Source organism: Syngnathus acus, chromosome 6 (genome assembly GCF_901709675.1).
Source record: "Syngnathus acus chromosome 6, fSynAcu1.2, whole genome shotgun sequence".
In the NCBI taxonomy this organism is placed as follows: Eukaryota; Metazoa; Chordata; class Actinopteri; order Syngnathiformes; family Syngnathidae; genus Syngnathus; species Syngnathus acus.
In genome coordinates this window covers 11,657,735-11,675,210 of record NC_051092.1, presented here as the reverse complement: position 1 = coordinate 11,675,210, position 17,476 = coordinate 11,657,735, and the positions used below count along the sequence as shown (strand labels likewise).

General features: G+C 45.7%; 1 protein-coding gene across 1 annotated transcript; it reads right to left on the bottom strand.

The window, feature by feature from the left end:
- Positions 1-193: 193 nt before the first annotated feature.
- LOC119124972 (zinc finger homeobox protein 3-like) lies at positions 194-16,350 on the bottom strand. Its single transcript, XM_037255375.1, has 10 exons — positions 14,629-16,350; positions 14,014-14,552; positions 13,736-13,949; positions 10,799-10,900; positions 10,573-10,700; positions 10,393-10,503; positions 8,725-8,878; positions 4,034-8,628; positions 3,291-3,947; positions 194-3,183 (listed from the first exon to the last, which is right to left on the bottom strand). Exons 1-10 carry the CDS (start codon positions 16,322-16,324, stop codon positions 3,067-3,069), a joined length of 8,313 nt encoding a protein of 2,770 aa, XP_037111270.1. The 5' UTR covers positions 16,325-16,350; the 3' UTR covers positions 194-3,066.
- Positions 16,351-17,476: the final 1,126 nt, after the last annotated feature.

Genomic DNA, 17,476 nt, shown 5'->3' with positions numbered 1-17,476 from the left:
CATTCACCAAAGAGCTTCGTTTCCAACACTTTGCCACGTTACGCACACACCATTGCACACCAAAAGCCTTCCAGCCATGCACACAGCACCACAGAAATACCACCTGGAATATGAAGATTATTTCTAAGTAAAGAAAAACAAAAAACAGCATGCGCAGTGTGGATCTTCACTCCAAAGGGATGAGACCAGAGCATGCACCAAAGCAGACTTTATTTAGCTCAGTGGAATACGGGAGCGGTAAGGTAAAGAGAAATACACCAGCTGGGGGGGGAAAAGTGGGGGAAGGGAAATAGAGACACACAAAACCACTGGAGCAAGACATAAGGACAGGTGCACATCACAGGTATCTTTTTGGTCATCACTATGGCAACAACATATTTAGGGAAAGAAAAACAAACAAAAAATAACAAGAGTCAGTTTTACCTACAATAAGGAGTCCCTTCACAGCAGTAGACCCCAATATGTACATTTTATGGTCATCAGAGATCAGTGAAATAAAAGTCAGAAAATAATTAAGTGTAGAAAAAACAGTTTTTGGAATGCACATTTCTGTACAGAAGAAAGCTCATTGGTATTGTCGTAAACATTGGTTAGTTTGAGAACAAAACAAGACAGCGTTGGTCAGTCCGCATCCTTTGGAAAGCTGTTTTTTTTTTTTTTTTGCAGGGAAAATGGAGTACAGACATCGGAGCACAGAAAAATAAAAGAGATACCTTGACAATTCTGGTGGGGCTGAACTCCTTCAAATATGCCAAATTTCGTTCTCGTTTTTAGCAAGTAAACACACTAACAAATTTAGTCGGTAACTTGCGGTTTCTATCTAGTATAAAAAAAAAAAAGTTCTGCTGTTTTCCTCTCTAAATCGATGACGGGGAAAAAAAAACTTGATGGAATTTAGCCCCATGTACCAATTTGTTTCCAACATAACAGAAGCATTCCATCAACAGCATCACGGGTATTCATTATTACAGTTTGTCGTCATTAAAGCCTAGTGGTAAAGCGAGCCAAGCATGCATCTTTCTACAGTAACATTAGAAACTACGGTACATTAGCAGCAAACTGGACATCCTTAAGGGCTGGAGTTGCACATTATGCTTAAAAAAAAGAAAAAAGAAAAAAGAATGCAAAATTTCTCAGAAAAAGTAAAACTCTTCAACCGCTATATTACAGACTGCCATGGCTCTAGTTTGGGGTTTTGGTTACAGAGTACTCCAGTGTGCTTATGAAAGGCAGAAAACAGTAGCTTCGCTATTGGGACTCCTTCGTTTAAAAACAGCAAAACATCATCAAGTACACAGTAGCGCTTGCTTTTGTAGGTCTTATGGTAAAGTATTTTCACGTCTTTGGATTTTTGTCTTAAAGCATTAATTATTGTTCAGCTATTATTGTTATATTATTATTACAGTTAGATAAGGACTGGTTGCAAAAAAAAAAAAAAAAGAAAATCTGGAAAAAAAACATTTCAAAGAAAGAGGGAAGGGAGAAAAGGAAAAATAAATTAAGTGTACAAAAATAACATCGGTAACATCCATTAGGTTTTTTTCCTCTGCTTAGCGCAGAAGCTCCGTGTTGGTGTGTACAAACAGGAGCTGCGTCTCAAACATCCAATGAAGTCTTGAGTCAACCATACAAAAGCTAAATACTGTACATTTACCCCTCAAGCTATTAAACACTTTAGTTTCAATAAGGTTTTTTTTTTTGTAACAATCTATTTGAGGTGAAAAGCTCAGATCTTTGATATACACAGATGTTTTTGTCGATGTAATAATACTTAATGTGGTTCCAACCAAAAATGTGCCCCTCCCGCCTTAAAAGACGGAAAGTATCGGGTTCACATTGAAGGTGGAGCCATATTGAGCTGCTGACCTGAGCGTAGAAAGCTTCATATTCATCACACAACATGGGTAAGCCATTGGTATATTCAAAGAACAGAAAGGCAGTTAATCCTTACCTGAACATATCAAAGCTGTCATAATCTTTTTAGAATCATGACACTGTTATACCGAAGCAAGACAGTTGATCTCAATTCTTAAGATTTATATTAAGAAACTACGACTAGACACACACACGCACACGATGTCAATTTGAGTTTGGTTAAAGTCATCACATACAGTTTTATGGTTGAGTGCTATAAAAATAGTTTGTCCCTTCCGGGGCAAACTTGCCTTTCTGCTCTGTGCTATTTGGGCTATTATCCACCAAAGGAACGTAGGAGCACGTAGGAACGTGTCCATGTACAACAGAAGACTCATCATTGGCTTGTGGTGGGTGGACCTGCACTCTGGCACTACATCAGTCCATCGCTTCCCTCTTGTCCTGTGCCAGGTGCAGGTCTCACCCTTCACTGTACAGACGTCAGCTCTGCAGTTTGTTGCTGGAAACAAACACGATGAAACAACAGACATGGAAAATTTTGGTTACGAGCTTTGGAATCTGAGTCAGTCGTTACAAAAGCTCAATGGAAATACCACCGCCTAGAATCGGGGTATTAACTTGGTTTCCTTCTTTACCCTCGTTAACTGCTTTGTTTTTTTGTTTTTTTCCTCCTTCTTCAAGTTTATCTTTTGGAGCGCTCTACTTTGTATTTACACGAAAATCTCTTTGAAAGTTCCTGTTCCAGCCTCTTGAAGACCCACACCACATGCTACGCTGCTAGTCCTCAAGCACTGTCTGGTTGAAGGGTCCCACATCGAGTCTTTTGTGGAGATCGGGAGGTAGACTGCAGGTCTAGCTAGACAGTGAGGGCACATACTTTGAGAATGCTCTTTGGCCTATGTGGCGTTGTTGTTATTCCGAGGATGGGTTTGGTTGTAGAAAGGTGTCTGACGCAACAAGGAAAGACGGACCGCGTACGAGACAGCAATCCAAAAAGACAAAGTTGTTGCGACGAGGCCATGGTTTGGGTCTGCTTTCAGTTGAAAACGGTTCTCTTTGGGCCACGGTGGTTCTGCATCTTTGGGGTGCTCAGGAAACAGGTTTGGCAGCAAAGTGAAGTTTTGTTTTAAGAGGTTGACAGTAGGAAAATGAGTTTTAAGAGCATAGTAGAAGAACGTAAAGGGACCCTCATTAAGCCCGGTCTCTCTCCCCTGCGCCGGGTGTCAGCTCTGCCTGCTCTCTGTCTGCAGAGTCGGAGCTCAAACTTCTTGCCCTCTTCTCCTTGGCTCTGGCATTCTGGAACCATACCTGGAAATATATTTGAAAGTATACATCTTGGGTATCTTTTGTTTTCCACCAATGTAACATTCGGATCAACTGTATCACGACTTATCATTTTATTTGAAGACAGCTACCTGCACAACACGGTGGGGCAGTCCCAATTCCCGCCCGAGTGCCTCGCACTCATGTCGATTTGGTGTACGGTGGCTCTTGTAGAAGTCTTTAAGTTGGAGTATTTGAAAGTGGCTCATCTGTGTCCTTTGGCGTTGCTGCTGATGTTGGTGTGGCTGCAGAGTCTCCCCCCAGTCTGAACTTTGACCCCCTGAGCCATCAGGACTCGGCAGCCCTTGGTTAGCCATACTTGAACCCTCTTCACATTGGAACTCCTCATCGTCTTCGTCAAAGTCATCATACTCCCCTGGGTTGTTCGGATCAATGGTTGAAGACAGAAATGTAACAGGTTTGACTGTTTGCTCTTTGTTGCTTATAGCAATGCCAGTGTTTGGGATGATGTGACAGGAGAGAGATGGGCCTGCTTTGTCCATGACCGAAGACATAGCCATCCCATTGGGCCCACTAGAATAGTTATTCATTGACAAGTTGTAGCCTGCTCTTTCAGCCTCTGCCCAGTGGCGCGACCTTATATGGGCATCCAGAGCACTCTTCACCTTAAAGAGAGCCCTGCAAAATGGACAGCGGAGATGGTTTAAGGCCATGCTGAAACCAGAACCTGGGCCCATTGACCTGAACTGCCCTTTTCGTTCTCTCGCCCGTGTGTTTTGAAACCAGACCTGTGTGATGCAAGAACAGAATGTTTAGGATTAAGAAAAAACAACAACCAAACGATTTTTTCCCCCAAAATTTTTTTTAACGGTACCTGAACCACTCTTCTTGTGAGGCCCACGTCCTGGGCAATACCCTCTAGGACTCCTCTGGTGGGATTGGAGTCCAAGCTGTAACGTTGATACAACACTTCAAGCTGTTCTGGGGTGATGGTGGTTCTCTGACGCTTATCCCTTCTATGCTCTTCCTCAGCCTCTCTGCTATATCTTTGAATATCAAAACTGCCCTCTGACATTAGCTTTGAGTTCTGCTTCAAGGAACTTTGAGACAGGTCAGCAAGTGAATTCTTAACTTGTGTGCTATTCAAGTGTGAAATCATGGGACTTGTGGCATTAGGGTGCAACTGCGTCATCGCACCTGAAAGCATTTGGCTGGCCATGAGGGAGTGGTTGGAGTGGAGCATCATATATGGCAATGTTCTGTCGGTGAAGCCAGAATGAAGGAGTTGGACCTGCGACTGAGCCGCGAGCAGGTGCCTTGTCTGATGTTCCTGCCACATTTGGAAAGATGGCAGGGACAGTGGGCATAGATTGCACTGAAATGAGTTTGGTATTTGGAGGTGGCTTAGTGACTGGGTCTCGGTAGATGGACGGGAGGAAGCTTCATGCTGTAGAGTGTGTTTTTTTTCCGACTCTGAAGACAAAGGTAGGCTCTGTGATATAAGTGCGGGTTTTTCAACGCCTTTAGTTGGGGATAAACTCTCTTTGTGATCCTGGCTCTCATCAGATGATGGGCTGTTCTGTACTGTGCTTTGTGAGGGGTCAGTAGAGCATGGCTGGGGTCTTTCTGCTGATCTTCCTTGTAGAGGTGGGACCAGATTCTCAGCTTTGAACACATTTTGCAATGCCTGCACTATTTCTGTGCTGTCAGTGTTTAGCTCAGGCATTTCTTTTTTAACGGTTTTGCTAGTACGAGGAGTGGCAGTTGTATTTTCTTGTTTCTTGATAGCGGGTGTTAATTCTTCATTGTCCATCTGATTCTCACTTTCTGTGGAAAGATTTGATGAATCAAGAAAAGGAGAGTCTGGATGGGTATAATACTCATAGGTCAAATCCATAGAAGAGTCACTTTGCCCTTCGTCCCCATTGCTGATATCCTCAGTGTCATAATTTTTGTAGTATCCGTCTCTCTTCCGAAGAATGTCAAGCTGGCTCGTTCCCTCTATTCCGTCATCTGCCCCTCTGTCCTGGCTCTTGCGGGCTCTTTGCCTTGCATTTTGGAACCATACCACAATGACTCTGTTCGGGAGAGACAACTGGGATGACAACCTGTCATATTCTTCTTCTCTAGGATAGGGAGTTGCTTCAAACACCCCCTGCAGCATCTCCAGCTGTTTCTCTGTAAAGCGAGTTCGAGAAGAACGCCTCCCCCTGTGCGGATTGCCTCTTTGGCTGTCTGTCAGCGGGGTTTGATGGGACATGTCGGTCGGTGCTGGAGATGGGGATGACGGGGACAACTTCAGAGATAGGTTCTGTATGACTTCCTCTCTGGACTCCTCAAGTGCTGTGGTTGGGGGGTTATTGAAATTGTAGGGTGAGTCCTTATCACGTTGGCGCTCTTTAAAAAGAGTGTTGCGAAACCAGTGTTTGATGACTTTGTGAGGTAGACCAGACAGACTAGATATCTTGTTGAGCTCCTCATCACTTGGGAGACTGTTGATATCAAAGTGTTTTCTCAGAATATTCAGTTGATCCTCAGAGATTCGAGTGCGAGTTCTCTTGCCTTGCTGTTGGTCCAGTATTGTTGGGCTTATTGGAGGCTGTTCCCTCTGAGCTGGTTGACTTAGCAACGAGGAATTGACGTGAGGAGGCTGGCCGAGCAACGCCGGGCTAAGCTGAGATGGTTGGGAAATGGCCGCTGGACTAATAGGTGTCTGTTGCCCAAGCAGTTGAGATTGGTAGAGTTTTGCCAAATCTGGGTTTACACTTGAGTCCAACCACTTTGGGGGCTGCAGACCCACGGGCTGCATTACAACTGGAGGAATAAGCGGTAGCTCCATCGGAAAAGGGATTGGCGGTAGGGGGAGCTTGGGTAAAGTCAATGGGGGAATAGGAAGCTGCGACAGAGGAAGCATAGGTATTTTTGGTAAGGGAATAGGTATGGCCTCTGCTGGCGATGCGTTTTGAGAAATAACAGTAGATGTGCTTGTAAGAGGCGCCTCTTGAGACTGAGAAGAAAGAGGAGAGGGTACAGAGGCAAGGGATAGGTCTTCAGCTGTCTCACACGTTTTCGTTTCAGGATCTGAAATTGAGGATGGAGGTGATGTTTTAACTTGAGGCTCATCTGCTTCAGATACAAGTTCTGATTCTGAAGCTGGAATCGAAACTGGTGTACTCTGAGATGGATCTTCTCCAGATTTGTTCTCTTTCAAGGGGTACAATTGATCATACTGTAGTCGGTATTCTCTGGAAAACCTCTCGAGCGCAGCAGTGGGAAGCACTTGTCTGTGAATGTATTCCTGGTGACTCTTTAAAATCATGGCATCTGAAAAAAACTTCCCGCAATCTCTACACTTTTGTCCTCTTCCACAGCAGCCTTTCTCTTTGATGGCAATTTCACTTGCGTCATCATATTTGCCCGGATTATTTTCCCCTGGGAAACTTTGTACGTCTTGAACATCATTTTTGACATCCTTATTGTAGCTTTGTGGCATTCCATTCTCTGTTCCAATTGACCCTTTTTGTTCCCCTGAATACAATTCCATCTTGCGAATATCAGAGCACTCCTTTCTCATATTTATCATTTGGGTTGCAATCTGCTGCTGGTGCCTATGTCTGCTTTGTATGTACTGTAATGCCAACTCGTAGCCATAACTCTGCAACAAGGTCCTAAGAGCTTCCCCGTTTACAGCAGCATATGGCACTCTTGGTGGAGGGCACTGTAATTTTGGCACATTAACTGTGGATGAATCATCACTCTCATTTTTAACAATAGGAGCAGACATTTCTTCCTTTTCACCAACAAGGTCTCTGATGCATTCTTTTTCTTTTGGGCTGCTGGAGGATCTAGTGCCGCATTCAACTCTGGTGTCAGAAGGCATAACGTCTTTTGTTTGAATATTATCTGAGGACGACAATTCATGAGGAGTATGTTTTTCATCGGTTTGCGGGTTTTTCTCCTTTTTACCCTCTCCCTTAATCTGTTCATTCATTGTAGACTTGGCTGTCTCAGATTGGGTATGTTCCAAGCTCTTTATTGCCAACTCTGTGTGAAGTTTCATGTCTCCGGGAAAATAAAAGGGCAGAAGGAGTTGCTGCTGCAGAGACAGAAAGTTTTCTGGTGCCAAAGAGAAATGCTGAAAGAGACTCTCTGGTCCAATAGGAAGATGCTGCATTACTTGGGCCTGGAGCAACGCTGTGTGCTGTAACTGCGCTTGGGCCTGTGCCTGTGCCTGAGCCAACTGCTGTTGTTGCATTAATAGCAGCTGGTTTCTTGACGCTATCAGTTCTGCCACTCTCTTTTTAGCCTGTTGACCTTCAGTTGATACAGTCGCTTGGAGTTCGGCGACTAATCCCGATGAAGAACTAGCTACATCTGGCTTCTTGGTGAAAGGCAAACTCTTTGATGTCTCCTTACCGGTTGTAGCAGATGTAGTAGTAGTCATGGTGGTGGCGGATAATGGGGTAGCTACAGTAGACACCGGTGTTTGTGCACCTGAATTCTGTGCAGCACGAGCTCTTGTTTGGTGAAGAACTGAGCGTAGATGTATGTCCAATGTGGAGCTCTGGCTGTAGCCCACACCACATAGTTTGCATCGGTAGGGTCGAGGATCTTGGCCACGGGGAGCCTCTGGGGCGGAGACACCCGTGCTCGATTCCTGCAAGGCTCTTCTGGCCCGGTGGAGATGGGACACTGAATTGTAGTGAACCAGAAGAATTGTCTTCTGGGTAAAAGATTCAGAACATATGGTACACTTGTACGGCCTTGATGGATCTAAGTACCGGTCCATTGTTGGGTTCAAGCTCTTTTTGGTAAGAGAAATAGGTTCTGATGGAAGTTCCTCAATTGGTACTTTTTCTTGCTCAGTTAATTGCTCATCACCTCCGCCAGTTTCAGCGACAGCATCTTTGTCTTTAGTTCTCCATTCCTCATTTTGTTCCTTTCCTTCAATGTCTTCTTCTTCTTCTTCCTGCACTTCTTCCTCCAGTTCTTCATCCTCACCGGCCTCTTGGCCAGCTTGGGGTGACAAACTCGAAACTTGTTTAACTGAGCTCTTACTGTGTTCTGTGTATTGTGCCGTATGAGGCAGCGAGGCTGTATTTTGTGTGTTGTCTGGCTGCGAGTGTATATTCTGCATGTGTCTCTGAAGCGCTTCCTGACTGCGACACTGTCTGGAGCAGAGGGGGCATTCTGTCGCCGCCCTCATGGCGTGGTACTGCCAGTGAAGCTGGAGCTTCTCCTGAGTGGGAAACGCTAGGCTGCACCTGCTGCAACGAAACCGGTAACCATGGCGATCAGAAAGAGGAGGGGGGTCGGCGGTTGGGGAGGAGGGAGGTGTGTGAGTCAGAGACTGAGGAGCCAGTTTTCCATTGGAAGGGTGAGTTGCGTTGTCTTCTAGGGGTGGGGTAAGTAGAGCTGTGACATCTTTGGGTGCGGCTTCATTTCCCTCAGTGTTCTCTTCTGAAATGCCTGCCCCCAATACACAATGATTAGGAATGTATTTTTTTCTAAACACATAACACAAATACTATACATTAAAAATTCTCTTCTAATTCTTAAACCTACTTTTGTTTTTTGGTGAATCATCTGATGTAAGGGAATCGGTTGCATGCGAAACACCTGTCTGGCTAATTTTCACGTTTTGATCTTTGATCGTGTCATCCATGCACAGATCAGAGGGTAGTTCATTTTCCAGCGCTTGTTCCAAGGATGGTGTGACCTGAAAGACAGAATTATGTGTCGGATATTTTACTCTGAATATTTTTTTTGTCTTGTTTTCTTAAAAGCATGGCTTTAGCAATTCAAAGAAAAAAAGAGGGTACATCATTTTTCTTTAGCTAACGTTATGAATAAAACATTTAATTGTGCAGCTTAATAGCAGACAAATTGCAAGATGTATAAATACAACGAGGCTACACTCCCTTTCCTAATATCATGAAACATTCAAGAGTGAATCTTTAAGTGTATTGTTTTATCTTCTCCCTCTCTGCATGATGCTATACGCAGGAAGGCACATCAACTTGGTAATAAGTGTACAAGGTTGAGATATGTGACTCTGCCCTTCAGCAGAAATGACGCCCTCCTATATGTCCCGGGGGGTTTAATAAAACTTTACTGCGCTGAATAATGAATTTTATTTCAAATCATTCTCCATATAGAAAAGCTCCATCTCCACAGCTTCAAGAGCCAATTCGCCATCTATGCGAAGCAGCAAGCTACCCGAAGGAAAGGGTGGAAGGCTAAAGATGAGATTTACATGACAAGAATTTTCTCCACCTAACAGCTTCATAAGAAGAGAGATGAGACCACCGCATACACACGCTGCAGAGAAAACTGAAGGTCAAGCTTAATCTAGAGAGCATAATTGGAAAGCAAGGTACATAATGGCCATCATCACCTCAGTCTGAATTAATGAACCTCAATTACTATCAGAGTGAGGGAGGGACGTGTACGAGCAGGATGGAGGATGGTGGTCGGTGTGGGTGTGTTTGGGGTGGGTGGGCGCTAAGGGGTAAAGAATATGAAAAAGAGAGGCCAGGGAGAAAGCGAAGGAGGGAGGGGGGATGTAAGGGGCAGTGAAAAAAAAACCCAGCCTCGGCGAAAGCTAGTGCAGGAGGGGTAACGCGTCAGAAAATGAGAGAGAGAAAGGGAGGGAGCAGTGACAGAGATTGCAGAATACGAATGATAGCAGCAGCCATGTAGGCTGTTGGGGGGGGGGGGGGGGGGGGGGGGGGGGTTACAGAAGAGGAGAGAAAGGGTGAAAAGCAGTATGTGAAGTGGAGGCAAAGAGAGCAGGAGACAAAGGCCACTTAGCATACGGGGCCAGGAAGATGGAGGATGGTGATGTGGATAGATGACCAGCCTTTGTTAGCTGGAGAGTCACAGTAAAAAGCACCCCCCAACACACATACTTTTTTTTTTTTTTTTAGGTTGACTGCACTTCTGGTAATAGGACTCTTTAAAGATGCATTATAGAAACACTGGCTTTTCCCTCATTCCTGCAGTCAGAAACACACACACACACAGATTGCATGACCGCGTCAAACGATGATTGTGGGGAGCTCCTTAAACATGCATTAAAAAGCCACCCTCTTGCTCTCTGGTGTCTTCTTAATGGAATTGTCTCACTACATTTCATTCTTCCCCATCCCCCCCATCTCTTTGTCGGTTCATTTTCTCGTGCTAACTCCGACAATCGCAAATACAACAAATGCACACTTTGCATTCACTTACTGTGCTGATCAGCTTATCGACACAGTCCTGTGCCACACTGTGCACATGTGTGAGATGCGGTCGAAGGTGGGCGTATGAGATTTTAACTTGGCACAAAGGACACAGGACGGTCTAAAAGGGACAGAATGGTAAGAACGTCAAGTGAGGAAAAAGTTCACATTTAATTTCTCAAGTGCTTACCTGCTGGTTCTCGCTCAGCTGGTGTGTTCGGGGTCGTTTGGTTGTGATGGAGTTTTCTATTTCCCCACATCCAGATGCTTGACGTTTAAAAGACTCCCTCCTGTCTGCCTCCCCTGCCGCTTTTTCACCTTCAGATGAACGCAACGTAAGAACATGTCAATGTTCCTCAGGATGGCTATTATTCAGTGATGCAATGAAATATTTGATTTTCCATACACGACCGTACCTGTTTCTTTATCACTTGGCTTTACCCCTAAGTTGTCTTTGGTTTGGTCCAGAGGACCAGTGGTGACCTCGCCAGAATTTTCCACATCCTCATTAAGTTCTCCTGAAATATAGTAATCATGCTAGGGCTGGGAAATAATTCAATATCAATAAATATTGCGATAGGTACCCGATCAATACCAATACAAATTGCATTCAACATAATACAATTAAAAAATAAATACATCAAGAAGCAAACCCTGACCCTGGTTTTCTGTCTTCCGTCTTTTGAGTGCACAAGAACTATTTTTTAAAACCTTGTCTGCCGAACCAGTGAAGAATTGGAGGAGTATGAATGCAAACAACACTGTACATTGTAGACAATGGTGTACATTGCTTAAAAAATTACTTTACTGCCAAATAATAAAAAATGTTCCCCTCTAATTAATCAAGTCAAATTTATCTATTATACATTAGCCGTACACATGCCCACTGTTGACAAACACCATCCCTGACCTAAACCCGTAGTTGCAAATACACCTACTTGTGATTTATCTAATTGAATTTTTTCCCCTCATTTGAAATGGTAAATGAAAATCTGTAATTATCGCTATTGAGTGAAATGCAACACTTATGTTGTGAAACATTTTTCAGTCATATCGCCCAGCCCAACTTAGTACTTTATGTTTGAAAAGGTGTTTAATTATTCTTTTTATTGACCGGTCTATTCGACTTTTTCCGTTGATGTGTTAACAGCCTATTAAAGGTTAAGTATTATATGTTAAAATAAAATGCCTCAAATTCAGCCTTTTGTTTTCTCTGGGTCCTTATTTCAAATAGTTAAAAAATATAGATACCGTAATTTTCGGACTATAAGTCGCGTTTTTTTTCATAGTTTGGGTGCGGGGGCGACTTATAATAAGGAGCGACTTATATGTGTTTTTTTTCAAACATTTTCCACAAAAAAAAAAGTGAAACCGCGATAAACGAACCGCGATGTAGCAAGGGATTACTGTAATTTGAATTTCAAGTGACGTCAGCAGCGCGACGCGGCGTGGCGCGGCGGTTGTTTACATAAAGGACAAAGATTGATCACGGGATGACGAAGATGACGAAGGACCCCACGTACTACCGGCATCATTAGCGGCTTTGTTTCCAAGTGACACGGCGGACGAAGAGTTTGAAGGATTTAAGGATTTGGAGTGACACAGAAGGTTTGAAAAACTATTATGGCTTTTACGCACGCCCGGTCCTATTCTATGGAGCTCTCTTTCACCTCCGTGGATGGAAGTCTGGGGCCGGCGCTCGGCCGGGTGGCTGTCCGGGGACGGTGGATGGGGCTCGGTCATGGCTTTTACGCACGCCCGGTCCTATTCTATGGAGCTCTCTTTCACCTCCGTGGATGGAAGTCTGGGGCCGGCGATCGGCCGAGTGGCTGTCCGGGGACGGTGGATAGGGCTCGGTCATGGCTTTTACGCACGCCCGGTCCTATTCTATGGAGCTCTCTTCCACTTCCGTGGCTGGAAGTCCACGCCGCCACACGCCTGGAAGTTTGTTTTGTTAAATAAAGAGCCGTTTACCAAACCCACGTCTTTCCTTGAACTTTGTTAACGCTACAATATAGTTATATAGTAGATCTGTGGAATAACGACGAGGCTGACGTCAGGGCGCACACGCGGCGTTGTTGACAAAGGACGAGGAATTTGATCGATGGATTTAATGATTTAGAGTGCACAGATGGTTTGATAATACTATTGCTTATATAATAGTTATTTGATATCTAATTTATATATCGTTATATGGGCCTGTGGAATATTTTGAAGTGCAAGCGCCGTCAGCTGCGCGCACCCATTGTTGACAAAGGACGATCGATGGATTTAATGATTTGGAGTGACACAGATGGTTTGATAACATTATTGCTTATATAATAGTTATTTGATATATAATTTGTATATCGTTATATGCGCCTGTGGAATATTTTGAAGTGCAAGCGCCGTCAGCGGCGCGCACGCATTGTTGACAAAGGACGATCGATGGATTTAATGAATTGGAGTGACACAGATGGTTTTATTAACGTGTTATTTATGTAATAGTTTTTTGAATAACTCTGAATTTTACGTCAGGGCCGTTCTCAGCTCTTCGTTTGTGTTTATGTCACGTTAGCATACCTATCGTTTAGCCTGTTGTTGCTCGTTCATGACTGTTCTTGGTGTTGGATTTTGTCGAATAAATTGCCCCCCAAAATGCGACTTATACTCCGGAGCGACTTATGTTTTTTTTCACTTTTTTGGGCATTTTATGGCTGATGCGACTTGTACTCCGGAGCGACTTATCGTCCGAAAATTACGGTATATTGATATTGAGCAATATGAAATACTTGTGTGAGGATATAATTGTGAGCCGTATCGCCAACCCCTACATATGCATACTAAGAGATTCGTGATCAGGCTAATCATATAATAATGTGACTTGTCAGGAGCACAATTTATTCTTATTGGCTGCCTCGAATCCCTAGTGATCACCTATTGATTCCCCATCAGATTCTCTTCAAAGGTCTGGAAGAGCTAGTTTGGATTTGGAACATAGGTATCAGCATGCCTTGATAAATCTTAATACGAACAAATTACAGAATAGAAGGTATTACAAGAGTGTTTGATTAATGTACGGACTTCAGGGGCCTGCCACGTAATACCAGCGCTCTATCCAGCAGATTTCACACTCATTACTAACCTCGGCCTCCCAAATCTTTGTCCGGGGGCTTTGTATGGGTTTATTGATTAGCAGGTGCTAGTTAGCTGTCAACAGGAGCGAACGGGGATACAACAAGGATGTGTATTGACTGATCAATTTACTCGATCAATAGCTCAGCAACAGCTATTACTCATTTTCATCTTAATCCCCAGGCCTCGTTTCTCGTATCAGCGAGCAGATGCAGCTGCATGTCAAATACACTTCTCACCTGTGACCCCGTCGGTGCTTTTTCTGATGGTAAAAATTGCTGCCAGCTCTTCTCCGCCCATTGGCTGCAACTGTAGCAGCCCCTCCCTTTGCTGATGGGTCGGGGTTTGACTATGTTTTAAAACTTGAAGCTTGGAGGAAGAGGAGTTGTTGCATAGGAGACAATGGAACAGGAATGAACCGCCGTCGACCTCACCGTCATACTGCTGCAGGAACTAGGAGCGGAAAACCACAGCGTTAGTTTCAAACGCCGTAGCTTTACGAAGAATCATCGCTTACTTTGTAAACCCGGACGCTGGACTCGTGGTGGGAACTCCGGGAATGTCCTTGCAGCTTCTCCAAACTGCTCGTTGCATACTCACACAGGTTGCACCTCAGCTGAATAGGGTTGCCCTTAGCTATTAAGGCGGCACCTTCCTGGTCCCGGTCGCCCCCTTCTTGAACGTGAGCCGCAAGCTGGTAACGGGTTCTGTGCCTGTCAGTCTGGCAGTGCAAGGAGAAGTTAGCCCTCAGCGGGGTGGTGTAGCCGCACAGTCTGCAGTGGCAGCCACCAGCGACAAGGGAGCACCATTCGGACTGGGGCAGGGAGCGAGGGGCGCTCAGGTGCTGCTCCACAGACTCTAAGCTGTCAGAGGAAAAGCAGGAGCAGATGAGGCATTGGAAGACACCCTGGGAGAGAGGTCCGGTGGGAGACAAAGACATGACTGGCGGGGGAGAGGGTGAAGGCGACGGGGAAGGAGTCAGCGTTGAGCCAAGAGTGACAGGCTGTTCGGTGACTTGTTGCGGCGTCAGTCTCATGTTCAAGGATAGTTCCCCACCTGACATAGAGGAAAGATTCTGAGTCTTTCACTCGGTTACTGAACCAACAGCTCGAGGGTTGAAGATATTTCTTACCTGTGTTCTGTAGATGTTTCAAATGGGGAGCAAGGCTCCTGCAGTGGGACAGGTAGTAACCCCTCTGCAGCCTCAGCATGTTATGCGTGTGTTTCTCACTGGTGGTGTGTATGCGCAGGTTGCGGGCGATGCTCGTCTCGTAGTCGCAGACGTCACACCGCCAACGCTTGCCGTGCGAAGGAGAGTGCGCAGGTGCCGTGAGCTTGGCGGGCTGGCCGGCGGAGGTTGGAATCGGAAGCGGCTGCTTATACGTCTGCTCGTCTATTGCGGCCCCGTTTGAGGAGCCGCCGTTGGTGTTACCGATATGCAAAGTATGTGTCTGGCTATTGGCGTGTCCCCCGTTTTGCACGTTATTAAGGTGTTTATCTGACTGCATGTGTATGCTGAGGTTGCCTTTGGACGAGGTAGCGTAGTCACACACCTCGCAGCGGTAGGGCTTGTAGCCGCAGGCATAGGTTTCTCCCCGGGCCAAGCGGGGATGGGCTTTCCCTGAAGTGCAGTAACCACACACACCCCGCGTCGAGCTGCCGCAAACGCACTTCCCACCAGAGGTGGCGCACACACACTGGCTTCCCGTCTCTGGATGTTTCTCTCTCATGTGGAGTTGCAGTGTGTGCTGAGACTTGTAGTGCCAGTTACACTTGGGGCATTTCAGCGTCTTGCAGGAATTGCGTGAGTGCATCAAAGTCATGTGATTCGTCAGGGAATTTGGAGAGAGCTCTTGGGTGAGGTTTTGGGGGACAGCATCTTTCGGTTCTCTTTCTGTGTCTAGCTCGTCGTCCATGTCCGTCTCAAGCTGGCTGTCATTTGGTTCTGGAGCTTTGGCACCATCTCCATTGGAAATGGAAGAGTGAGGAACCCCTGCCGGCCCGTCGTTCTCAGCAGGCGCACTGGCCCCCTCCACACCTGCCAGTGGGAAAGCCAGAGTCGACTGCTGGGATTTAAAGCTCTGAGGAAACCCAGAAATCCAGCCCTGATCTCCTGGTATGTCTTTTGCCTCTGTGTCACTCAGCAGGGCAGAAGAGCAGGATGAACTAGTGAGGTGCTTTGGAGAAGTGGAGAGAAAAGGGGAGGCTTTTGGAGAGGTGGGGGAAGTCTGGGAGGACTTTGGAGATGCGGCTGTTTTGCTGTCGAGCGTGCCACTGGCCTTTACCGTGCTGGAAGAAGCGCTTTGCTGGCTCTGTTGAGGTAATAAAGAACATTTGGATTTAGTTTGGCTTTGGTTTGAGATGGCCTCCTCCTCCTCCTCCTCCTCCTCCTCCTCTTCTTCCTCCTCATCTCCTCTTCTGCTGCTGCTGCCGAGGGTTTTTGGGAGACCCCCTGTTGCCGACTTCACTCCCATGCCAGAGTAACCCTCCCCGTTTTGCCCTGACAGATATTCTTCCCGGAAGATGGTTTTCATCTGCTGCTTTTGACACGCTCCATCCTCTTGACGTGTGTGATGGCGTCTGTCCTTCTGCCCCCCTACCTGGGTCTCTCCTCCAGACCGGGACCCCTCGGCGCTCGCCTCGCCCTGCTTCTCGCGCAGGGTCGAGGGCTCTTTGGCAGGGACCCCGGCTGAGGTACGAGAGGCCATCCCCTGCTCGGCAATGAACGCCGAGGTCAGGAAAGTGCCGGATAAAGCCTGGGGACCGAGGTCCGCGTCTCTGTCCTCTCCTCCCCCTCCATCCCCTCCTCCTCCCTCACCAATGTCCATGGCGGAGGCTACAGCTGCCGTGCATCACCACCCCACCTGCACACGAGAGAGAAAGCAAGATGGAGACACAAGAAGAGAGTGGAGGAAATGAAATAAATGAGTCATGTAAATCATATTGCATAACAGTGGAGGCCATTGATTAAAGGCCTTGGATTGCATCTGTTCAATAGAGCTTTCAGGGTATGCAACACACAGGCCGGTTACTCAGGGGTTAGCGTTAGCCCTTAATGGGAAAATCAATAGCGTAAGCGCCAAACTAGGTGGAGGAATGCGGGTAAGGGCTATGCAGGAGGTCTATAATATTCCTCCGGGTATCGGATTAAATAAAGAACTGAACGATTTGGTGCTAAAGGGCTTTGGCTAAATTGCCACACTGAGATAAAAAGTGGATAAAAGCGCAGCTTTAAAAGCATTGTATCATCCTCCATCTTTGGCCACACACATTTGAACGTGGGATGAGGGAGCTCTAATTAGCCAAACAAAACAAAAGGGGGAGGGAGGGGGGCGCTGTAGACTCTACTAAGCACATTTGTGTTCGGATTTGTTAAAAAAAAAAATCATCCTGCACAAGACAAATGTCCATTTACTAACGACTTTTATGAATGGCATACGACTTGGTGTCCACAACACTAATCTAGAGGAATGACATGCAGTGAAATAATATAATTTTTAAAAAAAAAGAAAAAAAGAATTAAAAAATAAAATCCAAAATACATCAAATAAAAAAAATTCAAAAATCATTTGACAAGAGACTCTTCTTTAGGTTATACACATGTTCAAAGGCACGCATTGACTTTGAAAGAAAAAAAAAAAAGGCAGCATTCTGCAAAACAATGATAAAGAAAAAAAGAAGTGAGTCCTCCTTTGGATGCCAGAGGAGATAAATGCATCTGTCTCTCACAGTTTAATTGGTGACCTTTATTAGAAATCAAGGAGCAACCCTAATTCACCTTCCACCTTCTGGCCCCGACCAACCAACCCCCCTCCTGCAACACCCAGAGTGGGTGTCCCTCAGCCCCCCCTCCTCCCTGTCTCTCTGCAGCTTCAAGATATATAGCCCACATCCACGCTCTGATAGCGCTTTAATGCACTGCGTTTGTGTCACAGGCCGTAGACCCCTGCCTACTGCAGTGGTCTTCAACTTTTCTGTGG

Coding starts and splice junctions, on each gene's coding strand:
- LOC119124972 (XM_037255375.1), bottom strand. CDS start 16,324: ATGGACATTGGTGAGGGAGGAGGAGGGGATGGAGGGGGAGGAGAGGAC. Junction 10,701..10,798: donor GCCAAGTGATAAAGAAACAG/GTACGGTCGTGT, acceptor GTTCATCTGAAG/GTGAAAAAGCGGCAGGGGAG. Junction 8,629..8,724: donor TGATTCACCAAAAAACAAAA/GTAGGTTTAAGA, acceptor TATTGGGGGCAG/GCATTTCAGAAGAGAACACT.